Here is a 26997-nt window from a genome sequence, read left to right as displayed (position 1 = left end):
AAAGAACAATAGTGTCACAGTGGCTAACACTTGCATCGCATCTCATAAGCTTGACAACACACTGTGTCCAATATTTTCATAAGTGAAGTGAAGAGAATTACATTTATATAGCGCTTTTTCTCAAGTGACTCAAAGCACTATACATTGTGAAACCCAATATCTAAGTTACATTTAAACCAGTGTGGGTGGCACTGGGAGCAGGTGGGTAAAGTGTCTTGCCCAAGGACACAACGGCAGTGACTAGGATGGCGGAAGCGGGGATCGAACCTGCAACCCTCAAGTTGCTGACACGGCCGCTCTACCAACCGAGCTATACCGCCCCACAAAGATAAAATAACTCATATTTTTGGTTCACTTAATAGTTAAAACAAATTTACATTATTGCAATCAGTTGATAAAACATTGTCCTTTACAATTCTGAAAGCTTTTTACAAAAATCTACTACTCTGCTTGCATGTCAGCAGACTGGGGTAGATCCTGCTGAAATCCTATGTATTGAATGAATAGAGAATCATTTTGAATCGGGAAAAAAATCGTTTATGAATCAAGAATCGTGTTGAATTGAAAAAAAATCGAATCGTGACCCCAAGAATCGATATTGAATGGAATCATGGGACACCCAAAGATTTACAGCCATGTGCACAACGGGAGCTGGTTTACTTATGAGAGTAGCGTACAGTATGTATAGTTGCGAGAATGGCAACGTGTTGGCTGAGTGACGTCATGAGTGAGTGGGCGATTAAAAACAGAGAGAGAAGGAGCGTGTGCACTGCGCAGTAGAAGGATGAAACTAATAATAAAGGATTGTCACAAAACGGTGGCCTTGTCATTCTGACCCGAAAGCGGAGTTTAGCAGACTCGTTGCCTGGTAAAGTGAAGGGTGTTACCCGAAAACATCGACCCTGGAAGGAACGTCTGCCCAGTGCTCCCCGACTACAGTCTGCACCGAAGCCGTACAGCAGGACAGGTGTAAGAACTACATTATTACCTGTCATTCTTAATAACTCCTTGTGCAGATCTGAATGCTTATTATTTAAATGTTTACCTAAGTTTGAAGCAACGGTGGTAATACTAATCGCCACATTTGGCGTGGCATATTTTAAAGCAGAAATTGCAGCGCAGCGCCTCCCTGTTTAAGAAAAGTTTTTATGTAATATTGTTAAAACTGTAACAATACAGTCGACAGCTAACACATCGTCTACTCTTTTATCACTGACAGACCTGGATGAACTGCCAAATTCAGTACCTCTGTCTCAATTCAAAGCAAACTCTCTGCCTACCAGAGTCCGAGCACATGGCGTCATCACTTTGGGTAAACAAGCGCTCTTATTCAGTTAGACCTGTTCTTTCTCACAACAAAGAGTAAGTGGGATTGCTTTATGTTATTCTCTCTGTCTGATGGATCAGGTAAGCTGTGTCTGCAGCATGAGGACCTGGTACAGAAGTACCTTCCCGTGTGGGCCAGGGAGCTGGAGGTCGGTACAGAAGTGGCTTTACGCAACAACGTGGTGGTGATCATGTGTGATCTATGTGTTCGATACACAAACAAAGTCGATCATTATATACCCAACATCTCTGCCTGCCTTCGAGACAATGACCCAATCATCAGGGAGCAGACTCTCATCATGTTGACCAACCTCCTCCAGGTGGGTTGAGTTTAACACACACTTAACCAAATCTGCAGACGCTCTGCAAAAATATGAATTCTTATCAAAGTAAAAGATGCAAACTGATGAAATTGTAAAAAAAAGAAGAAAGGGATAACACGGTATTCTTTGTAACACAAATAATGTAGCAAGGTATGTATTGGTAGACTCATTTGTATTCAGTAGTATATATCATAGAAGTTTTGATGAATGGATGGTTGAAAAAACTCACTAACATATTTTCCTTTTGCTATACCGATGGATGGTTTTACAGTGGAACCTGATTAGGTTGACAACCAATTTATGGCGACCAACTCGTTAAGTCCTGCATCCGTTGTGTTCTTCTGATTGTTAAAAAGTGCCTGTTAAAAGTTGCTGTATCTGTGTCGACCAAAGTGGTTAGATAAAAAAAATGTATCAGAAATATTTTGTCATTTTTGTTATTGTTTATAAACTCTGGAATTAAGTACCTGGATACAGGGTCGCTTTTAAGGCAAAAAAACAAATACAACTAATATGAAGTATCCAAACAACAGAATATTATGTGCTCAACAGAGCAGAAGTGTACAAGGTTTCCCCCAGATTGCCAGTATGTTGTAATCATAAATCCGACGTCATGATTATTAATCACAGATGATGCTTATGTTTTCCTTTTAAAAAGGCTGAACAAATCGTATGAATATATTTAAAAACACATTTGTGTTCTCCGTATTAACACAATTATTTTCTTATATCGTTTTGTTCTATTTTCAACTGTTGCTGCTCATCGTAAATATTCTGCCCTCTCTGAATGTTGAAATTTTGTTTGCCAAATATACAGTCCTTTGAAAAAAACAACTTAATGGTGGTTTATTGATACTTTGTCTGCACAATGAAGTCACTGTAAAACTAAGCACACAAAGGAAATCACATCAGTATAACATAAAGTGCACATAAATGTAGGAGTCACATTACATTATATAGTTTGGAATACACACAAAAAAAATTACAATTATTTTTTTTAAAAGCAGCATTGGCTCTGGATTAAAGGAATGAAACAGTAAAGTAGAGACAGGTGGTTTGCGACCAGGTGTTCACCTGGCTCAGGGAGAAAGGACGCCCCTGCCATGCAGAGCCAACTTAGGGATATCGAGCGTATATCACAGACGGGGGTGTACCTGGGACGCTGGGTACACCATTGAACTCTCTTGAAGTTGTTTGGGCTTCAATCAATGAAACCTAGACAAAGCAGGGTGCCCACCTGACGACCCCAATAATGTCTATACATTCGCTTTCACCGTTCCACTCCAACAGCCAATTTCAAGAGGTACAGCGCCATTGGAAAGTATTAAATGATAATGATAAATGGGTTGTACTTGTATAGCGCTTTTCTACCTTCAAGGTACTCAAAGCGCTTTGACATTACTTCCACATTTACCCATTCACACACACATTCACACACTGATGGAGGGAGCTGCCATGCAAGGCGCTAACCAGGTGAAGTGTCTTGCTCAGGACACAACGGACATGACAAGGTTGGTACTAGGTGGAGATTGAACCAGGGACCCTCGGGTCGCGCATGGCCACTCTTCCACTGCGCCACGCTACTAGTATTACACTTTTTCCACAGTTTAGGTTAGAGCCTTATTCCAAAATTTAGTAAATTAATTTTGGTTCTCAAATTCTACACACAATACCACATAATTTTTTAATAAAGTTTTGCAAATTTGTTCAACATAAAAAAATAATAAATCCCATTTACATAAGTATTCCCAGCCTTTGCCATGAAGCTCAAAAGTGAGATCAGGTGCATTCTGTTTCAACTGATCATCCTTAAGATGTTCCTACAGTTTGGTTGGAGTTCACAGGTGGTAAATTCAGTTGGTTGGACATGATTTTGAAAGGCACACATTTGTCTATACAGGACTGTCTCAGAAAATTTGAATATTGTGATAAAGTCCTTTATTTTCTGCAATGCAACTAAAAACATGAAAATGTCACACATTCTGGATTCATTACACATCAACTGAAATATTGCAAGCCTTTTATTATTCTAATATTGCTGATTATGTCATACAGCTTAGGAAAACTCAAAAATACCATCTCAAAAAATTAGAATATTTCCTCAGACCAAGTAAAAAAAAAAAAAGATTTATAACAGCAAAACAAAATCAAACATTTGAAAATGTCAATTAATGCACTCAGTACTTGGTTGGGAATCCTTTTGCACGGATTACTGCATCAATGCGGCGTGGCATGGAGGCAATCAGCCTGTGGCATTGCTGAGGTGTTATTGATGCCCAGGATGCTTCAATAGCGGCCTTTAGCTCATTTGCATTATTGGGTCTGGGGTCTTTCAGCTTCTTCTTCACAATACCCCACAAATTCTCTATGGGGTTCAGGTCAGGGGAGTTGACAGGCCAATGGAGGACAGTAAAGCCATGGTCAGTACACCAGTTACTGGTGGTTTTGGCACTGTGGGCAGGCGCCAGATCATGCTGGAAAATGAAATCATCATCTCCATAGAGCTTTTCAACAGATGGAAGCATGTAGTTTTCTTTGGAACGTTCTTTCCTCACTTTTGCGGAGTCCCTACTTTGTTCCAGGGCCGGTCAGGTGCCTGACCAGCTGTAGCGCTTCTGGCCTTGGTGTTTCAAGGGTAGCTTTGAAAGGCTGAAATCATGTGTATTCCAGCACCATATGAGTGTGAATGTTGTCTGTCTATCTGTGTGGGCCTGTGATGAGGTGGCGACTTGTCCAGGGTGTACCCCGCCTTCCGCCCGAATGCAGATGAGATAGGCTCCAGCACCCCCGCGACCCCGAACGGGACAAGCGGTAGAAGATGGATGGATGGATGGATAAATATTACCTTGATCAACACAATGAATTTCCAAAATAACAAAAGCTTTCCTTGAGGTATTTGAACTATTACATGTAATATTATCTATCATCTTTGACAATCAGCATGATTTCTAAAAGTCAGTTTTTTTAGTAATATGCTGAAGTTTAGCGTTTTAAACAATTTTAACAGCATTAAAACATCATTTTATAAACCTTACTACAATTTTAACAACAGCAGGGATTTGAACCCAAGACCTTCTGCTTTGCAAAACAAGTACTAATGACGTGCGCCACGAGAGCCGCCAAAAGTCTAAGGGAAAATTCTTATCAGTGATAGAGCTTGACGTTGCTAGGAATGCATTTTTTGTAAAATCTTGTCATCCAATAGTATACATTTGACATGTGGTTTTTCACGCAAAACGGGCCTCCCACGGATGGAGAAGTCCTGCGCACAGTGCGTGTTCTGTGTTTAGAGTGGGGCGGGCTTGCCCTCTGTGAACAGAACCTGACTAACATGACAACGGTCTTTTACCAACAGCTTCTCACATCGGATGTATTCATGTAAAACCAACATTAGTAACGTCAGTATGATTTATTGTTAATGTTATGTTGTCAGCACATTTCGCATCGGATGATGTTTAAAGTAAAAGTGGACTTTATTGGTTTACGTTGTTGTCTGGATTTGTAGCTGGCTGCGCATGACCAAAGAGCTTATGTTGAGAAAGGATGATCTACCGCATGGTGATGTACAGCGCACACAATGACCTACACAAAGTAAAAAAATTGCCCTTATTCATATTATCTTCTTTTTGTCACTTGAAAAAAATAAAAAGTATATGGTAGTTACGGGCATGTGTACAGTATATCGCAACATAGATTTAGGGCCATACCTCCCACCCTTAAAGTAGATTATTAAAAGTATTGAGAGAGGATAATACACTGTATAGAACTGTTGTGCTTTGTTGGAGTGTGTTGTGGCCAGGCGTACATGTAATGGAAAGACGAATCGATCCATAAAATTGGTGGTGTCGATTCCAAGGCTGGCATCAGTATATGATCAATGCTAAAGTGATTAGATAGATTTTTTTTTTTCTTCTCAAAATCAGTTTTTTGTCGTTTTTGTTGTTTACAATTTCAAGGACTAATTCCCTGGACACATAAGGAGAGCAAAATCCAAAGGATTTAAAAGAATAGTAGATCATAGTTTTTACTTTTGTTTAGTTATTGTGTACTATTGACTTTGTTTTGATCAAACAACCGCATGAAATAAGGAACTACTTTAAATAGTGTGTTGATATTGTTACTGTCAATAGCACTCACCATGAAGAAATAAAAACAATTACAGTTAATACACGTGGTGATCGGTATCGGCAGCCTAAAACCTTTGTACATTTTTTTTACACCAAAGAATTGGCCTATGGTTCTAAATATAAAATGTCTTATTTTTTGTGCACGTATGAGTACGTATAATATATAAATACTTTGCCGTTTGGGAAGAATAAAATGAAGAGTGTTTGTAGCGGTCAATCACAGTGGTGTGTGTCGCTGTGCACAAACACAAAATAGCTTTTTACGAATGAAGTTATTTATGCTATGGTTCTTGTTAGATACCTGTTAACCCAGTAAAATAATACACTTTTCCAAACACTGCTTTTGTAACATAACGTTATTCAAGCGTGTGTATTAGTGGGGCATAGTTTACTTTGGACTAGGAAGAGGGCAGATTGCAGCTTGTTGGAACTTGTACCTATTCATGACATACAGCAGCTTTAAACTGACATCGGCATGCACCAGGAAGACCACTTTTTTCAACATAATATTTAGAATCCAAAGGGGTAATTTCTGTTAAAAGTCGTTCAGTGTATGTTAACATGTGATGTAGTATTGTTGTTAACTTGTGAACTATAATGATGATTTTGTAAAAGCAGATTTGTGTCTCTGTGAAAATTAATAAAAACAAAGTAAGAAGAATAGGAGAATGAAAAAGGAACTTCCACTTAGCTTCAAAGTTTCAGTAGAAAGCCAAACATCCTTTGGTCTGCTGTTCTTTCATCCCTTTTCACAACAAACTATGTGCACCCTGTTAAATGTTGCACAAATGGAGGAAAGCAATGTCAGGTTAAAAAATCCTTTATCAGATGTTCTCCTTATGTATCTGGACAAGGTCAAAGGTAAATATGCAGGCAGCAGGTAGCTTTGATTATGTCTAAATGCTAGTGTCGATGCACGTTAGGAATCCAATGGATGTCGATTTAAACTGGTTCCACTGTAGCTAGGACAAATTAAACAATTTTATGAAAATGTTGGCTTCTTACATCATAAAAATATTATAATCGTAAAAAAACAATGGGCCACGTAACTTGCATGCAAATTCCTGAGCTTGTAAAGATGAAATGGATAAGTGAGCGAATAAATGGGAAAAAAGCTTGTCTGCTAGAAGTTTTTGCCACTTTTTGACACAGCAATAATATGCCTAATCAATAATCACTAAACTCAACAAAAAAGTAAGGCCATTTGATTTCTGCGTTCACATAATTGCGAATTTAATCACATGATTGGCCAATTACACGGAATCCGCTGTTAAATGCAAAATAAAATTGACATACTTGTGAGTGAAATGCTTTCACTGTGAGAAAAACATTTGTTTGGAAAAATAATGTGTCCGGTACTGCTCATTCATCCCACAAAACACTCAACCGCCCAGTTCTGAACGAAACATTGTTGAGAAGGCCACTTGATTGTGGCATCGTACGTGCTGCTGAGAAGGTGATTGGCTGCAAGCTCCCATCCCTCCAGGACTTGTTCTCCTCCAGGACCAGGAGGCGTGTGGGTTGGATCACAGCTGACTCTTCTCACCCTGGACACACACTATTCTCCCCTCTCCCCTCAGGCAGGAGACTACGGTCCATCCAGACCCACACCTCCCGCCACCTGAACAGTTTTTTCCCCTCGGCCATCAGGCACATGAACAATAACTCCTAACAGTAGCTCCTTTGAATTCCTTCTAAGTCTATAACAAGATCTGATAGCTCAGTTACAGCTCTTGTTATTACCAAATCTGTGTTATGTGTTTTATGTTGCACGATTGCACCAAGAAAAATTCCTAGTTTGTGAACCCGTTCTCAAACAATGGCAATAAAACTATTCTGATTCTGAAACAACATCTAAACTACAAAGCTAAAGCTAGAAAGAAAATCCATACACCCACAACACATCTCATCTGCTTGTGTTGTGAACGATTTCGATGTTAGAAGAATGTACAAACAGGACATCAGTGGCAACTTGAGAAGCTCTCTCTTTATTTTTTTAACAGACTCAAGTAATTTCTACTTGTCAATATCAGAACCACAGCACATTACCCCATTTCACAATAAGCACAATGTAGATTAAATTCAAAGTTTTTTATTGTCATTGTATTCCTACAACAACATTTTGGTGGAACTTATTCCCAACATAAGACAAGATGAAACAAAACGAGACGAACCAACATCTTAAAACAGTACAGTACAATATAAACAGTACAGATATTAAAGATTAAAAATAGAGTAAAACTGAGTAAAAAATGTGAAGTATGAAGTAAAAATTAAAGTGTCGTAGTGAGTAGATAATATTTAAATAATGACATGATGGAGCAGTGTGAGGTAGCAGTTGATTCATAAATAGTGTTATTGCACATTGCGGTTTATTGCACTAGGGCGGGTCATAGAATGAGATGTCTGAATGAGGTTGGGATTAAGGGGTACGGTATTTAAAGGGTGTATGTGTATAGAGTAGATGTGTATGTTTGTGAGAGGGTGGAAGTGCGTGTGTGTCTGTGTGTTGAGAGGGGGGGGGCACTAGAGGTTGCAGTTCTGGGGAAGAAGCTGTTTCTCAGCCTATTTGTCCTAGTTTTTATGGTCCTGTACTTCTTCCCTGATGGCAGTGGCGCAAACAATGAGTGTCCAGGGTGGCTGTTGTCCATGCAGATGGCTTTTGCTCTTCTCTGCATAAGCTCAGCGTACACAGCGTCTAAGTCTGGTAGATCAGCTTCCACAATTTTCTGTGCCACCTTCACCACCTGGGACAGCTGTGCAGCTGCTGTACCACACCGTACAGCCCTGGCAGAGGATATTCTCCACAGTGCTCCTGTAGAATTGTCTGAGCAGTGGAGTAGCTAGACTCGCCTTTCTCAGCTTCCTCAGGAAGAACATCCTTTAGTGGGCCCTTTTCACCAGTTTGGAGGGTTTCAGTGCCCATGTCAGATCCTTGGAGATGTGAGTGCCAAGGAACCGGATAGAGTCCGCCTGCTCCACCTTCTCACCTCTGATGTGGAGTGGGCAGGGTTTCCGCGGGATATTAAAAAGCATTACAAGTCATAAAATAGATTTTGAAAAATTAAGGCCTTTTATTGACATTAAAAAGCCTGAAATACGATGTCCAGAGGCACTAAAAATCTAATACAACTGTAGGACTCGGCCGTAATAATTTAAGAAAGTTTCCATCATCGAGTCGTCTCTGTCTTTAAAACTGGAACAAGAGGTCTTGTATGGTCCAAAAGTGAGAAAAACGCTGCCTCCATAGCGGCTACTCCGCTGGACAGCTAAATTATTTGTCTCTGGGGGCCAAAACTTTGCCATTCTTTCCTTAACTCTGACACCATGTCATGTTAATGAGAAAACTGAGCTTACTTCATACACAACTCATTTATTTCAGTGGCCAGTTTAACACATATTAGCAACTCTTGTGACTCAAGCACCTCACGGATGGACAAACAAGACAATTCTTACAACAGACCACAACTCTTTTATTCTCGTAATGTTACATCAACAAAAAGTTAAATTTACTTTATGGCATGCCTGAGTGGCTGGACAGGACAGATTAAAAAAATGAATAAAATAAAATAATCGATTTTTGAATTTTTCTAATCGATTAAGAATCGTTACAAGTAAGAATCACGATTGATACGAAAATATAAACAATTTTGACACCCTTTCTAACTGTAATACACTGTAGTGTCATCTGTTTTTCTCCAATTGGCTTTTTTCTGTGTATTTTTAGGAGCAGTTTGTGAAATGGAAAGGTTCTCTTTTCTTCCGCTTCATGGTGATGCTTGTTGATCCTGTGCCAGCTAACGCCAGGTAAATCTCATTTTGCTTGCTGTACACGACACAAACAGATATATGAATGCTTGAAGGGGAACTGCACTTTTTTTGCCCTATTATTCTGTAGAGACAGAACACTGCCAGGAAGATTTGGTATCCCCCCAAAAATTTAAATTGTAGAAAAAGTTGTGCTGGCACCGAAACAAGTTTTGGCAACAAAAAATGTACACATTAAAATAAAAAAATAAAAAAACATTATTTTTGGAGGGTACTTTGTTTCATGACATCATTGACATGTTTTCAAATCCAAATCTTCATATTTTTTGTACACCTTTGTTTTTGTGTGTTCCACAGGTTTTTAATTTAAACTATTGCTTTTTAAATTTGCTTCTTTGTTGTGGTTTCAAAATAATGTCAGCAATTTGTCGTGGAAGGGCGGGTGCCTGTGGGCGGGGTTTACAACAAGTTTACCTAGTAGCACTTTTATGAAACTTGGGCTTGCAGGTAAAACACTGTAAAAAAAGAGAGAAGGACTAAGGGGGTCTAAATCAAGTTTAAGTTATAGGATTGTGTTCACCTAGCCATACTTTGAGGACCTCGCATAAGCGTAACCATACAGAAATGGAAAAACATGCATTTTTAAATTATGGTGTTATGGTTTATTCCGTGTATGTTACCATATTTCATACTAACATGTATAGATATACATTTTTTTTAAATAGCACCCCTCCCTAATACAAAAGAGAAAGACATGTGTTTTTGTCTCAGATAGGGATTGTGAATGATAGGCAAATTTCCCCAAAAATGCAGTTCCCCTTTAATCATCAGCTAGGGATGTAATGATATGAAAATATCATATCAGTTGTTGTTGCCAAAATGATCACTGTTATTATTATCACAGTATTATTGAAGTGGTTTAAAAAGTACACTTACTGAAAACGTATAACCAATATTATTAAAAATAAATAAAATAAAATACAATAGACAATTTAATTTCTTGGTGGAATAAATGTTTAATCTTTATCTGGCTTTTTAGCAACATATTATTTTTGACTTCTCAAGTATGTTTATCTTCTTCTGTTTTAATTGTAAAGATTTTGGAGTGTTTTTTTAATGATAAAGGTAAAATGAGTGCACCTTCTGCTCAACGGATTCGCTTCCTGTTGTAGACACTTCTGTGTCATATTCCTTTGTTTATAGATCTATCACTCTGCCAAGAGAGCACAGTCTCTATGTTCATTGTACAGTACATAAGTGAATATATTTGTTGCTCAGACAGCAATGTCTTCATACAAATTTAGATTAGTGTATCGTTTCTTAATGGGGAAAGACGTTAATGTCTCTTATATTCATGTTAACATTTTACCTACCTAGCGACCCAGCCACTAGCGCTAACCTGTTTCACCAGTAAATGAGCTGTATCACCAGGTTATCATATTGGGGTTAGCTATCGCAGTTTTATCATTTTAATTTGAAATGGAAATATTAACCGTCGGGAGTTTTGTCGCAGTTTATCAATAATACTGTTAATCATTACAGCCCTAATAATCATACTGGAGCAGTCAATTTTACCTTTGTATAATCAATATACCCAATGTTACATCAACAAATTATTAGGACAACGTGAGGGCAGTAAAGCCAAGAGCAACCTGAAAAAAGGAGGATTTAGCATTTTGCTAAGGTTCTTGTGACTACAGAATATATGGTATCTGTAGTCCATACCGGTTGCACAGATAATTCTGCTTTTTAAGTTGACTTGCAGCTGTACGTGTCATCGCAGTCTGAAAACATTAGGACATAATGAATTAATCCCTGAGCATTCTGTGATTTTTGGACTGAAACGCCGAAAAAAGTTGTACCCAAAGTAAGTATGAAGCTGTCATTGAAGCATTTTGTGTATAAACATGGTTTTAGGCTCTTTTGGAAGTGACAAGCACAATTTTTGTCCCCAAAAATCAGAATGTGTCTCAAGTGCTACCGACATTAAAGAATAGAATACCGAATACATTGGGAAGGATTTTTTTAGGCTTGCATATATTTTCTGAAATACAGCACCTTGCCCTTTGAACTTTTCCATATTTTGTCACAATACCACCACAAACATAAGTCGATTTTATTGAAATTTAATGTGAAAGAACAACACAAAGTGTTACAGTCGTGGTCAAAAGCTTAGATACACTTGTGAAGGACATAATGTCATGGCTGTCTTGAGTTCCAATAATTTCTACAACTCTTATTTTTTTGTGATAGAGTGATTGGAGCACATACTTGTTTGTCACAAAAATATTCATGAAATTTGGTTATTTTATGAATTTATGATGGGTCTACTGAAAATGTGACCAAATCTGCTGGGTCAAAAGTATACATACAGCAACATACATTATCAATTTTGGTGATGTAGAAAAGTTACAATCAATTCAAATTGCCTTCATGGCATGACCTCTTAACTTCATGTGAATGATTATGATTGACGACACCTGTTGACTTCTCTGAGCCCCTTTAAATAGGGCTCATGTGACGCAGTCATTAGACTCGGTTACAATCGGAAAAAACTAATCATTGACTTGAACAAGTCAGGAAAGTCACTTGGAGCCATTTCAAAGCAGCTTAAGGTCCCAAGAGCAACTGTGCAGACAATTGGTCGTAAGTATAAAGTGCATGGCACAGTTTTGTCACTGCCACGATCAGGAAGAAAACGCAACCTATCACCTGCTGCTGAGAGAAAATTGGTCAGGATGATCAAGAGTCAACCGAGAACCACCAAAAAGCAGGTCTGCTATGAATCGGAAGCTGCTGGAACACAGGTGTCAGTGTCCACAGTCAAGCGTGTTCTGCATCGCCATCGACTGAGAGGCTACCATGCAAGAAGGAAGCCCTTGCTCCAGAAGCGACACCTTAAGGCTCGTCTAAAGTTTGCTCCTGATCACATGAACAAAGATAAGACCTTCTGGAGGAAAGTTCTGTGGTCAGATGAAACATAAATTGAGCTGTTTGGCCACAATATTATGTATTAGTATTATGCTCTGGGCCTGATTTGCTGCCAATGGAACTGGTGCTTTAAAGAGAGTAAATGGGACAATGAAAAAGGAGGATTACCTCCAAATTCTTCAGGACAACCTAAAATCATCAGCCCGGAGGTTAGGTCTTGGGCGCAATTGGGTGTTCCAACAGGACAATGACCCCAGACACACGTCAAAAGAGGTAAAGGAATGACTAAATCAGGCTAGAATTAAGGTTTTAGAATGGCCTTCCCAAAGTCCTGACTTAAACCCCATTGAGATCATGTAGACCAGGGGTGCTCACACTTTTTCTGCAGGCGAGCTACTTTTCAATTGATCAAGTCATGGGGATCTACCTCATTTATATATATAATTTATATTTACTTATTTATGAAATATATGTTTTTGTTAACAAGTTAAAGGTGTTTATTGATAATGGAAGCATGTTTAACACATATAGTTAATATTGTTAATAAATTAAAGGTGTTTAATGATAATACAAGTATGTTTAATACATATAATTAATATTGTTAACAAGTTAAAGGTGTTTAAAGATAATGCAAGCATGTTTAACACATATAGTTAATATTGTTAATAAGTTAAAGGTGTTTAATGATAATACAAGCATGTTTAACACATATAGTTAATATTGTTAACAAGTTAAAGGTGTTTAATGATAATACAAGCATGTTTAACACATATAGTTGATATTGTTAATAAGTTAAAGGTGTTTAAAGATAATGCAAGCATGTTTAACACATAGTTAATATTGTTAACAAGTTAAAGGTGTTTAATGATAATGCAACATGTTTAACACAAGTTAATATTGTTAATAAATTAAAGGTGTTTAATGATAATACAAGAATGTTTAATACATATAGTTAATATTGTTAACAAGTAAAAGGTGTTTAAAGATAATACAAGCATGTTTAACACATAGTTAATACTGGTAATAAGTTACAGGTGTTTAAAGATAATACAAGCATGTTTAACACATATAGTTAATATTGTTAACAAATTAAAGGTGTTTAAAGATAATACAAGCATGTTTAACACATATAGTTAATATTGTTAACAAGTTAAAGGTGTTTAAATATAATACAAGCATGTTTAACACATATAGTTAATATTGTTAACAAGTTAAAGGTGTTTAAAAATAATACAAGCATGTTTAACACATATAGATTCCTTTCTTTCATGAAGACAAGAATACAGTATAAGTTGGTGTATTACCTGATTCTGATGACTTGCATTTATTGGAATCAGACAGTGGTGCTGATAACGTCCGCATTTTCGAATGGAGGAGAAAAAAAGTCCTCCTTTCTGTCCAATACCACATTAAAGTGGTTGGTTTTTGGCATCTTATTTATCCAGCTTCCGTACTCCTTTGTATACACTTTACAAGAAATACATTGTCGGCCAACTCCGTAGCTTGCTAGCTTGTGCACGCCAGCTTTCTGAGACTCTTATTTTGTTAGCACAACTGTGCAGTCGGACTTTGGAGTTTTGACGACAGATACGGCGCCAGAGTCTGTTGAAATAAAGTGTTTCTCGCCTTCCAGTCGGTAATTTTAATGAGCTGGCAGCAGCCAGCGTCATCTCAGAAGACCCTCGGGTGCCGTGAATGTCAATCAAGTGACAAAAGTGACGTCATAGTGAAGATTTATGATCGCTCATTTTTAGGACTATTTTTTTAATGCCTGGCTGGTGATCGACTGACACACCCTCCGCGATCGACCGGTAGCTCGCGATCGACGTAATGAGCACCCCTGATGTAGACAATGCTGAAGAAACCATGTCAAAAAAACCAACAAATTTAGCTGAACTGAACCAATTTTGTCAAGAGGAGTGGTCAAAAAATCAACCAGAAGCTTGTGGATGGCTACAAAAAGCGCCTTTTTGCAGTGAAACTTGCCAAGGGACATGTAACCAGATATTAACATTGCTGTATGTACACTTTTGACCTAGCAGATTTGGTCACATTTTCAGTAGACCCATAATAAATTCTTAAATGAACCAAACTTCATGGATGTTTTTTGTGACAAACAAGTATGTGCTCCAATCACTCTATCACAAAAAAATAAGAGTTGTACAAATTATTGGAAACTCAAAACAGCCATGACATTATGTTCTTTACAAGTGTATGTAAACTTTTGACCAGCTTCTGGTTGAATTTTTGACCACTCCACTTGACAAAATTGGTGCAGTTCAGCTAAATTTGTTGGTTTTCTGACATGGACTTGTTTCTTCAGCATTGTCCACACGTTTAAGTCAGGACTTTGGGAAGGCCATTCTAAAACCTTAATTCTAGCCTGATTTAGCCATTCCTTTACCACGTTTGACGTTTATTTGGTGTCAACTTAACTTTTGACCACGACTGTATACAATTGTGAAATTGTGAGAAAATTTAACATGATTCAAAACATTTTTTACAAATAAAAAACCTGAAAAGTGTGGTGTGTAAAAGTATTCAGCCAAAATTCCTTTTAGTTCAACAAATTGCTTCAGAGGTTGCCTGATGATTGCTACTGAAAAAAATACTATCCACCTGTGTATTCTAATGTCAGTACAAATATAGCTGTTCTGTGACGGCCTCAGAGGTTAATCAAGAATATAGGGGAGCAAACAGCATCATAAAGTCCAACAAACACACCAGACAGGTCAGGAATAAAGTTGTGGAGACATTTAAAGCAGGCATGTGCTATAAAAAGATTTTCCAAGTGTTGAACATCTCACAACGCATTCTTCAATTCATCATCCGGAAATGGAAGGAGTATGGCACAACTGTAAACCTACCAAGAAAAGGCCGTCTACCGAAACTTACAGACCCAACAAGGAGATTACTGATCAGAGATGCAGCCAAGAGGCACATGTTGACTCTGGACCAACTGCAGAGATCCACAGCTCAGGTGGGGGAATTTGTCCCCAGGACAACTATTAGTCATGCACTACACAATTGTAGTCTTTATGAAAGAGTGTCAAAAAGAAAGCCATTCTTCAAAGAAAACCAGAAGACGTTTGCCAGAAGCCTTGTCGGGGACACAGCAAACAAGTGGAAGAATGTGCTTTGTTCAGACCAGACCAAAATTGTATTTGTTAGCCAAAATGCAAAACGCTTTGTGTGGCAGAGAACTAAGAGGGCACATCACTCTAAACACACCATTACCACGGTCAAATATGGCGGTGGCAGCTTTATGCTTTGGGGGTGCCTCTCTTCAGCAGTTACAGGGAAGATGGTCAGTTACTGTTAACCCGTAAACAGTAGTCTCACTTGGTAACAATGTTTTGTTGATTGCCACAACATAATAGAAAATAAGACAAATACTGCATACTGCACTGTGATACATAAGACTTAATTTTGTCCAAAAATCATGCATGTGAAGTTTCTGCAAAAACGCGGAAGTCCGCGTTTTTAAATAATCATCCATCCATCCATCTATTTTCCACCGCTTATTCCCTTCGGGGTGGCGGGGGGTGCTGGAGTCTATCTCAGCTACAATCGGGCGGAAGGCGGGGTACACCCTGGACAAGTCACCACCTCATCGCAGGGCCAACACAGATAGACAGACAACATTCACATACGTACAAGGGCCAATTTAGTGTTGCCAATCCACCTATCCCCAGGTGCATGTCTTTGGAAGTGGGAGGAAGCCGGAGTACCCGGAGGGAACCCACGCAGTCACAGGGAGGACATGTAAACTCCACACAGAAAGATCCCGAGCCCATTGAACCAAGGACTATTCAGGACCTTTGTATTATGAGGCAGACGCACTAACCCTTCTTCCACCGTGCTGCCCTAATTTAATCTAATCTAATTTTATAATCATTTATGCGTCAAAATATCACGCATATCAATAAAAATATGGTCCAAACAAAATTTGTTGATGCTTGCCTTAGGCGCAAGTATTCACTGTTCTTCTTGCCTAAACGCCGCACTGAGTTTCAAGACAGGGAAACGATCAGGGGTACCAAAACAAGCTTGCTAGTTAGCTGACTATATAGCTAGCTTACTTGTTGTCGCCTCCGTTTGCTCTCCGAGCCACAACGTTGACATTATATTTTGATGACTACAATCCGGACACAGTTGGTTCCAAACCTATTGGAGTTTTACAGTATTTATAAGTAGCCAGCAAGAAGGTATATTTTTGGTGTGACAGATTGTAACATAGGTCACAACACTGGAAGTATAACCTGAGGGGCCATTGCTACAGGATAAAGTTTCCAAATGGGAAACATTTTCTGAGTTCTTTGGATGCATGGTATAGAATTTTACATTACATTATATAAGGTACGCACGGCAAACCTATCCCGCGCACAAAATAAAATCCAGTCTAACCTCTAAACAAAATAAACACGTAACAATTTGTTATTTAGAATTTTGCAATGCAACTTTGAGTGACAGGTGACAACAAGCTGCCACAACTGATAAAAACAATGTTCGTCAACACTATTAAATTATTGTAACTTCTGTTGTGACACTTTAAGGAGTACCGCCAGAAATTCCATTGATCACTTTATTGTGCAAAACTGTTTGTAGGCTGTAACAACACCAAAAACATATTAAAAAACCTCTATCTAGCAAAACTGGTAATTTTCTGCCGTACAAACCAGGCCACAATAACTCTTTGTCATTTCAATCAATCAATGTTTATTCATACAGCCCTAAATCACAAGTGTCTCAAAGGGCTGCACAAGCCACAACGACATCCTCGGTACAGAGCCCACATAAGGGCAAGGAACAACTCACCCCAGTGGGACGTCGATGTGAATGACTATGTGAAACCTTGGAGAAGACCGCATATGTGGGTAACCCCCTCCCCTCTAGGGGAGACCGAAAGCAATGGATGTCGAGTGGGTCTGACATAATATTGTGAAAGTCCAGTCCACAGTGGATCCAACATATCAGCGAAAGTCCAGTCCACAGTGGATCCAACACAACAGTGAGAGTCCAGTCCATAGTGGGGCCAGCAGGAAACCATCCCAAGCGGAGACAGGTCAGCAGCGCAGAGATGTCCCCAACCGATGCACAGGCGAGCGGTTCACCCCGGGTCCCGACTCTAGACAGCCAGCACTTCATCCATGGCCACCAGACCTGTGTAACTCCCCCTCCACAAGGGAGAGGGGGGCAGAGGAGAAAAGAAAAGAAACGGCAGATCAACTGGTCTAAAAAGGGGTTCTATTTAAAGGCTAGAGTATACAAATGAGTTTTAAGATGGACTTAAATGCTTCTACTGAGGTAGCATCTCTAACTGTTACCGGGAGGGCATTCCATAGTACTGGAGCCCGAATAGAAAACGCTCTATAGCCCGCAGACTATTTTTGGGCTCTGGTAATCACTAGACTTAGACTTCCTTTTTATTGTCATTCAAATTTGAACTTTACAGCACAGATAAGAACGAAATTTCGTTACATAAGATAAGCCGGAGTTCTTTGAACGCAGATTTCTTGCCGGGACATATGGTACAATACAATCGGCGAGATAGGCTGGAGCTAGACCGTGTAGTATTTAAAACCTTAAAGTCACATCTTAAGTGCACAGAAAGCCAGTGCAGGTGAGCCAGTATAGGCGTAAAATGATCAAACTTTCTTGTTCTTGTCAAAAGTCTAGCAGCCGCATTTTGTACCAACTGTAGTCTTTTAATTTAATTTGTCATATCAACAGCAGCCACTCGCTCGCTCTCACTTGCACCACCACACGCACTCATGGCACTTAGTCACTGATGCGTTTACAGCCACACAAAAAGTCGGACAACTCTAACCACACCTGAAGTATAAATGACAGGTCGTTACACTATGACTCCCCAATCAGATGTGTGCTTATTCTACTGTTATTTATAAAGAATGTTAATTTAGGGATATTGATCATTAAATGCTGTTACTAGCTTACTATGCTGCTGACAGACAAAAAGTTACAGGAATGTACACTTTATCCCGTGCTTATATCTCATTGTGCAACATGTGAATGTTTTAAAGGGAACTAAATGTGATCTCTGAAAGGGGTACAAATTAATTTAAAAGGAGTGTCCCCACCCAGACATACAATACTAATACAAACTGTAGCTCATTAAAAACATTGTTATTGTTATTGTAAGTGGGCCAAATCACTTACATTAGAAAATAATCTTATGGAAATGACTACTGTCATTTGATTATTATAAGACAATTCACATGTTATGATGTCAGGTTTGGGACAGGTGTGCTGCTGGTATGAGTGTGCACGTCTGATGTTGCTCACATGTGCTTCACCGAATGCTCGGTGTTTGCTCACACAAAAAAGAGGGAACATTTAATGTAAGTGTGAAAAAGACAGCCAAAAGAGGTTGATAAATCAAAAGGTAAAATGTAGTGTAGAAATGCACCCAATTGCAGGAAATGTAGTCTTGATTTTCAAAATTTTCTTTCAGGATATGCGTGGCGGCAATTCATGCTGATAGAAATGTGCCTCTTTTTTTTCTCAGTTTCCCTTTCTAAAAATTGCTCAAATCCCTGAAAAAGATCTATAATAATAATATGCTTTAAGATATAAAATAATATCTGCGATATAGGGAAGCCAAAATACTTTATTTGACATACGTTGTGGTGAGGGACGACTGTACGGCAAAAGCCTACCCATAAAGCGATATAGCAATGTTTTTACTATTTAACTGGCTATTCAATATATCAACAATTTTGAAGATTGGATGTAATTGATCAGAGCTGTGTATGTTAGAAGAAGGGCTTGCTGAATTTTTGCGCACAGAAGCTATTAGCCTGTCTGTTGGGACTTAAGGGAGTTAAATGATATAATACATTTAAAAAAACAGGAGCAAAGGGCTTTGATCATGTAGTTGACGCAGTAATGGATGATTACTCTGGAGTTGTAGCTTTCCTCTTTGGAGACGGAAAACCTTTCCGGTAGACAACCGTAGTCGTAGCACCATATCAGCATGAATAGCGGACATCTTCTCAAAGTCTTAAGTTATTTATCTAATGTGAGTTAGTTAGAGGAAACGATTACATTCAATGCATACTAAGTTTTATTGCTGTGAACTTTTTAGCCCACCATCATGTCAGCTTGTGTTTTAGCATAGTAAACATAATTGTTATTGCTCGTGTTTTTGCAAAAGCAGATTTGTCCTTGTGCCAAACTAAAATGCAACAGCAAAGCAACTTCTATTTACATTCAAAGCTTCTCCATTGGACCAAAGATCCTTTCTTCTTTGACGGTCGACTACTCGGCTGCAAAAATATGCACAAATGGAGGATAACAATGTCAGCAAACTACTGTTGGTTGAAAAATATTTTATCACACATTGTCCTTATGTCTCTGGATAAATTCTCAAATACATGTGCAAGTAGGTTCTTGTTTCGGTTATGCCCTCAACCACTTATGTCAACGTGAGTATAGTGACGATATTTATAAGTCAGCATACCTCGGATTAGACTATACTATAATCGTCCATTCCGAGGTATGCTGACTTGTTCCTCTGTACTTTATTCTCATCATGAGTAGATGAACTGGCACTCCTCCCCCGTCTATCTTAAATACAAAACAGACTGAGCTGTTGCTGCTGCACACTGGTTAATGAAATAATCATAATTATTTCCCTTTCTGTTACAGTCTGTGTGAATACTGTTTGCTTCACATACTGCTGAAGAAGAACACAGAAATGTTTAGTCAGCATTTCATTGAGTGCATTTTCCACTTCAACTCCTACAGTGGACACACATCCTACAACAAGTTCCCTCAGACTAAGAGGTAGGAAAGGATGTCATAAAATTAACTGCTCGTTTGCTGCAATCCTTTTGTCACGGACCGCTTTTTATCGACGATAGTGCAATGCTTTGTCCTCACTTTTTTCCCCTCAGTGATAAAGTCCGGTTCTCCCTAAAAGGGCCTCAACACCGTGAGAAACGCTTTCGGATTTACCGGTTTTTACTGGAGCACTTTACTGATGCTCAGCGCTTCAACATCACCAACAAGATCAACCAAAATGTATTAGGTGAGCCATAGATTCACGGCTGTCAATGTTGTTTTACTTTGTGAATATGCCTACCTGCGCCTGTCCGTGTGCTTGTTAGTTAGCAACAAAACTCAAAAAGTTGTGGACATATTTTCATGAACCTTTCAGGAAATGTTCGAAATGGGATAAGGAACATGTGAAGTGAAGTGAATTATATTTATATAGTGCTTTTCTCTAGTGACTCAAAGCGCTTTTACATAGTGAAACCCAATATCTAAGTTACATTTAAACCAGTGTGGGTGGCACTGTTAGCAGGTGGGTAAAGTGTCTTGCCCAAGGACACAACGACAGTGACGAGGATGGCGGAAGCGGGGATCGAACCTGGAACCCTCAAGTTGCTGGCACGGCCACTCTACCAACCGAGCTATACCGCCCCTATACATGTCATTACATCTTCGTTCTGTTCCAGATAATTTCTATAATGCTTCGACTTCTGTTTGTCTGTGTGCGTGCGTGTGGGACTCCACTGCGATGGATAGCTCAAAAAGTTGTGGGTGATGCAACTTTTAGAATATGTCAACAATTTAATAAGGAATATGTCATTGCATATTGAGGCTGATCCAAGTAATTTTTACTACGTAATCTTACGCTAAAGTATTGAGTTTATTAAACGTCTATGTGCTCCCCGGTATGGTAGCGGAGACAAAGAGTAGATAATTGATAAGAGGGTTCACTCGATTGTTTAATTCTGCTATATACACTGTAGCTCAAAAAGATATTCGGCACATTTTTATTCAACTTTTGGGAAATGTCAGAAATGGGATATGGACAAGTCTTTACATTTTGGGGGTGATCCAGCACACTACCTGGATTCAGGACTTTATTTTACTATTTCGAGGTAGGGCCTGGAGGAAGTTTAATTTCAGATATAGTGGTATCACAGTTTCCGTACAGTTTCCCTCTTTTTGTATTATTCGGTTTTAAAAATTTGAGCCGATATTTTTGTCAAATGTTCTTTTTTTCTATTTTCTTTTTTTTTTTTACTTACATTTTATTCTGCCCTTCATATTACAGCCCTTTTCGCAGATGAAGAGCTGCATCTTGATGCAGAGGGTGCAGACATTTTATCAGAGACCTTCAACATACTGACTCTAAAGGAGATGAAGTTGCAAGTCATGTCTGCTCCCCATGGAGGTGCGGCTGTTGAGGAAGCCGAAGAGGAGAACGCGGCCGCTATGGCCAAAGTAGTCATCCAGGCAGCTCAAAATAAGGTGGTGTCTCAGGTAAGTAGGTAATATCACTATCATAGAAACATGAAAATCCTTCTGTCTTGTGGACTTTTTTCTGCTTGTCTCTTTGCTCTCAAGGTCAGGAAGAAGGCTTTTATAGAGAACACTGTTCCTCTTATTATCAGCCTGAAACACTTACTGGAGAGGCAACGCTCTTCTGTCCTCAAAGATCTCATGGTCTACCTCCAGGTTAGTTTGCTGTACTGCATATTTATTTCATAGATTAAAATTAGTATGGCCAAGCTTATTATATGCTGTCTTTAAAAACTAAAAGGAAAAACGACCCTGGATTTAAAGCTTTTGGGGGCGGGGAGTATGTTTTGGACGATAATGACAAAAAAATAACCATGATTATTTTTGATTGATGTTGAAATCACGATTAATAACACAATTATTCATTAATTTAAAAACATGAGTTTTTATTGCACCACCTAAACTCAACTTTAACTACATTTTAAATGAACAACAAATATATATTAGTAACAATCAATAAGTAACAAAAGTTACAATTATTTTACCACCATAGTGTGTGCTTTTTTTTGTCAAAAAAAATTAATAAAACATTTGTTAATGAAATTCAAAGATCCTCACTTTTATTGGTGCAATACATCCTTGGACAATTTTGACCAGTATTTTAGGTCAAAGCCTAATCATTGTGTAAATCAATAAGTGCTTTAAGTACATAACGCACCACGCTATTATTGTGAAGGAGGGAAATGTTGTGTGCTGTTCTCAGCTTGACAAGTAAGGAGACGACTTGAGGCCTTTTTAGAAAACAAATTATAATAATAAGAGAACGCCTCTCTAGTTGTCCTGTTGATTATATTGTTCACAACAACACAAGCAGATTAGATGTGTTGAGGGTGTATGAATTGTTCTTGCTAGCTTTAGCGTCGTAGTTTAGTCGCTGTTACACGTGACCGTATCAACATTGTTTAGTTTAGGACCTGTTTTGGGGATGAATAAGCGGTACCAGACACATTATTTTCCCAAACAAATGTTCCTTCTCGTCACTATGAAAGCATTTTGCCCACATTTATGTCAATTTCCGTACCTTTCTGCTTTAATCAGCGGATTCTGTCTGATTGGCCTATTCTGTGACTCCATCATACTTCAACGCAGAAATAATGTGTCTTATTTTTTTTGGTCGACTTCATTGATTATTGATTAGGCATATAAGCACTGTTTTAAATTAAAAGGAGCAACCATGGTGAGATCCAAAACTTCTAGTAGACGTGCTGTCTTTTCCACTTGTATGCTCACTCATCCGTTTCCTTGCCACAAGCTTAGAAATTTGCATGCATGATGCGCATCCCATGATTTTTTTCCCGATCATTATATTTCATCCATCCATCCATCCATCTTCTTCCGCTTATCCGAGGTCGGGTCGCGGGGGCAGCAGCTTAAGCAGGGAAGCCCAGACTTCCCTCTCCCCAGCCACTTCGTCCAGCTCCTCCCGGGGGATCCCGAGGCGTTCCCAGGCCAGCCGGGAGAGATAGTCTTCCCAGCGTGTCCTGGGTCTTCCCCATGGGCTCCTACCGGTCGGACGTGCCCGAAACACCTTCCTAGGGAGGCGTTCGGGTGGCATCCTGACCAGATGCCCGAACCACCTCATCTGGCTCCTCTCGATGTGGAGGAGCAGCGGCTTTACTTTGAGCTCCCCCCGAATGACAGAGCTTCTCACCCTATCTCTAAGGGAGAGCCCCGCCACTCGGCGGAGGAAACTCATTTCGGCCGCTTGTACCCGTGATCTTGTCCTTTCGGTCATGACCCAAAGCTCATGACCATAGGTGAGGATGGGAACGTAGATCGACCGGTAAATCGAGAGCTTTGCCTTCCGGCTCAGCTCCTTCTTCACCACAACGGATCGATACAGCGTCCGCATTACTGAAGACGCCGCACCGATCCGCCTGTCGATCTCACGATCCACTCTTCCCCCACTCGTGAACAAGACTCCGAGGTACTTGAACTCCTCCACTTGGGGCAAGATCTCCTCCCCAACCCGGAGATGGCACTCCACCCTTTTCCGGGAGAGAACCATGGACTCGGACTTGGAGGTGCTGATTCCCATCCCAGTCGCTTCACACTCGGCTGCGAACCGGTCCAGTGAGAGCTGAAGATCTTGGCCGGAGCAAGCCATCAGGACCACATCATCTGCAAATAGCAGTGACCTAATCCTGCAGCCACCAAACCAGATCCCCTCAACGCCCTGACTGCGCCTAGAAATTCTGTCCATAAAGGTTATGAACAGAATCGGTGACAAAGGGCAGCCTTGGCGGAGTCCAACCCTCACTGGAAACGTGTCCGACTTACTGCCGGCAATGCGGACCAAGCTCTGACACTGATTATACAGGGAGCGAACTGCCACAATAAGACAGTCCGTTACCCCATACTCTCTGAGCACTCCCCACAGGACTTCCCGGGGTACACGGTCGAATGCCTTCATTATATCATATCATTATATTTATTTATATTTATATTATTTATTATATTAATTATATATAGTCATCATAGTCTAAATTGTATTAATTGTCCAACACATACTCGCACACTAGCAAGCATACACTGTAGTTGACTGCAAGGTTTTCGCTCCTCCATAGTTATATTTGGGTTTGAAGTGTGTCTTTACTGGGGGAGATGGTGGTGATAATCGATATATAAACACACTCACACAACAAAGATTGTATTGCAGGACTAGGTATTGGCTAGGACTTTTCGGTACGACACCTATCACACTACTTGAGTCACGATACAATACAGTAGTGATGGGTAGATGACGCCTCAGCGAGTGTGTGGCACACTCTCCACTGATATTGTTTATCATATTGGCCATCCGCTATTTGGTGGGTTAAAATTTGACCTGCAAATAAAATTAATTGTTCAAATTTTTTGTTTATTTTTCGAAAGAATAGCTGCGCGGAAAACTCTGCTTATAAGCCAATTAATAAAAAAAAATAATAATAATTTACCGTATTCGGTGCTATAAGATCAAAATGATCCCCATATACGGAATTTTTCATTTTTTTGGTTCCATTTATATTGATGAAGGTGACGAAAACAGATGTCAAACGTGGCACACCACTCTTCTGACTTCATTTAGTATGAACTGTCACTCGTGAGCCGAAAGTAATGCTTCCAGATAAACACAGTTTGGTGCTTTCCAGTCAAATGACAAGGCAGCTAAATTGGTTGTGTTTAGTAACTGTCCTTGTGTTTCATATTGTAGTACCTATTGGCCTATCACTACAATACAGTATTGCCATATATTGTGATATTCATAGTTCACCACACATCCATTTCCATTTATTGCAATTGTATAGAAAGTGGGTCAAGTTTATTCCCACTTAAAAATAAAACAATACCATCTACTCCTCCGAACTGTTGACATATTGTACTGCTTTGCTCAATTACTAAGCCTGCACAGCGAGGTTGCACTGCAGGGACACTTAGCGGAGCGGAGGTGCATTTTTATTACATATTGTAAATAAAGTAAATAAAATGAAACTATTTAGTTTATTTTAATAAAATAACAATGTATGGACAACAATATTCTTAAATTACTTCTGTTGTAATCTGGCGCTATTTAGAAAATACAATGTTTGTGTAATAAAGTGTTAGGGGAAACACTGACATTGTTATATTTTGTGGAGGGCCACAGGGGCATTCTGTTTCACACACATTGTTTGCATAAGGTCACAATGCAGGACTACCGTAATGAAGTCAAAGAATTTTTCGCTGGAGATGAGCAACTAGCAGCAGAAGTGGAGTTTGCTCTGAGGGAAGCTGAGAAGCAGAGAGAAATGGAAAAGCAGATGGACAACTGCAGCCTTATGGAAGACCCTCAAATGCCTACTGCTCAGGTTTGAATACACTTAAAAACTTTCTGACATTTAATTCAAAGTACTTAACCAGTTCAGTTAAAGGGGAACTGCACTTTTTTTTTGGAATTTTGCTTCTTTTTCATATTTATTATTTAAGACAAGAAGACTGATGATTTTTTTAAATGCATTCTAACTCATAAAAAGCTTGAACAAAAGTCTGCTTATGATTGTCAATGGGAGATTATCTATTCTTCCCATAAAGCCCTCTTAATAACCATCCAAAAACCACCAACAATACTCCATTTGCATTTTGTGACTTGAATATTAACCAAGTATTAGTGATATTGTTATTATAAGCGCTAACGCAAACAAATTATTTATAGCGCTATAAACTATTTACAGAGCGCTACTAGCTTTTGTGGCTATGTCGACATCATCGGCTGGTAAGCTGCTTCCTCGCCTAGGTGTTTGTCAAAGTTTATTCTAGATCATAAATAATGCCTCTTATCGTGATCGTAGAAGGATAAAAACATTCCGACAAGTTGGTCAACTTTGGTATTCAATTAAGACACGGAAATGGTGAGAGACACGAAAAGACGCTAGGTTAGCACACATCGTACAGTAAGTGATGTTTTATTATGTTTGTTGGCTCTCATTAAGTCTGCAGTAAGTAGAAATCAGTGATGTTGTTGAAGGAAAAAGTGAATGTTGTGTTGCGTTTTTAAAATTAATGCACCGCCGTATGCTTAAAATGAGCAATATACATAAATATTACATGATAATATGAATGTGCTTGTTACTACATTACATATAAGCAACACAGTTTCATTATAATGTGTTTGTAAACGAGCGTGAACACATCAAATAAAAATAATTGAAAAATAGAAGTCTGTTGCGGTCCAAATTTATTTGTTGTGGGTTGCCACAAATAAATTAATGTATAAGGGAACAATGATGGAATTGCGTTTTAATGCTTGGCAATATTTCTAGCCAAAGCTAACAATTCCCAAACAATGCCAGAGTAGTTCTTATACAAATGTCGCCATGGTAGTCAGTCCAACACAAACTTGTAGTCGCACAACACAGACTAAAAGAATACACTTAACAAACACTTGAACACAATTCTTAAATGGCATAAGACACGGCATCAGCACGATTCCAGGTAGACCGCATCGCAACCGGAAGCGTGCACATGCACAATATGACACCGTTTCATTTTACGTAAATTGATACCCGCTAGTACAGTTGAAATGCGGTCAGTGCCTATAAAAGTACAGAGTTCCGTACCCATCTCTACGAGGCAATAACTGTTCCTGTTTCTCACGCAATGTGTATCGCGTGGGAATTCTGTACCAAACCGAAAAATGCCATTACAAATATAGTTACACCCCTCCTTTT

General features: G+C 39.1%; 1 protein-coding gene across 3 annotated transcripts in view; it reads left to right on the top strand.

Annotated features, from left to right (window-relative positions):
• The window catches only part of ncapd3 (non-SMC condensin II complex, subunit D3), a 121329-nt gene that overhangs the window by 48714 nt on the left and 45618 nt on the right, over positions 1-26997 (top strand). For all 3 annotated transcript variants that reach the window (XM_061964467.2, XM_061964451.1, XM_061964458.2), the window contains exons 22-29: positions 1220-1312; positions 1408-1646; positions 9504-9583; positions 20147-20284; positions 20395-20528; positions 21564-21772; positions 21857-21967; positions 25471-25638. In XM_061964467.2, coding sequence (XP_061820451.1) covers positions 1220-1312; positions 1408-1646; positions 9504-9583; positions 20147-20284; positions 20395-20528; positions 21564-21772; positions 21857-21967; positions 25471-25638 — 1172 coding nt within the window. The remainder of the gene's footprint in view (positions 1-1219; positions 1313-1407; positions 1647-9503; positions 9584-20146; positions 20285-20394; positions 20529-21563; positions 21773-21856; positions 21968-25470; positions 25639-26997) is intronic.

The sequence above is a fragment of the Nerophis lumbriciformis genome, linkage group LG02 (genome assembly GCF_033978685.3).
Source record: "Nerophis lumbriciformis linkage group LG02, RoL_Nlum_v2.1, whole genome shotgun sequence".
Taxonomy (NCBI): Eukaryota; Metazoa; Chordata; class Actinopteri; order Syngnathiformes; family Syngnathidae; genus Nerophis; species Nerophis lumbriciformis.
The sequence above is the reverse complement of the archived record's forward strand: the minus strand, read 5'-3'. Positions and strand labels throughout refer to the sequence as shown.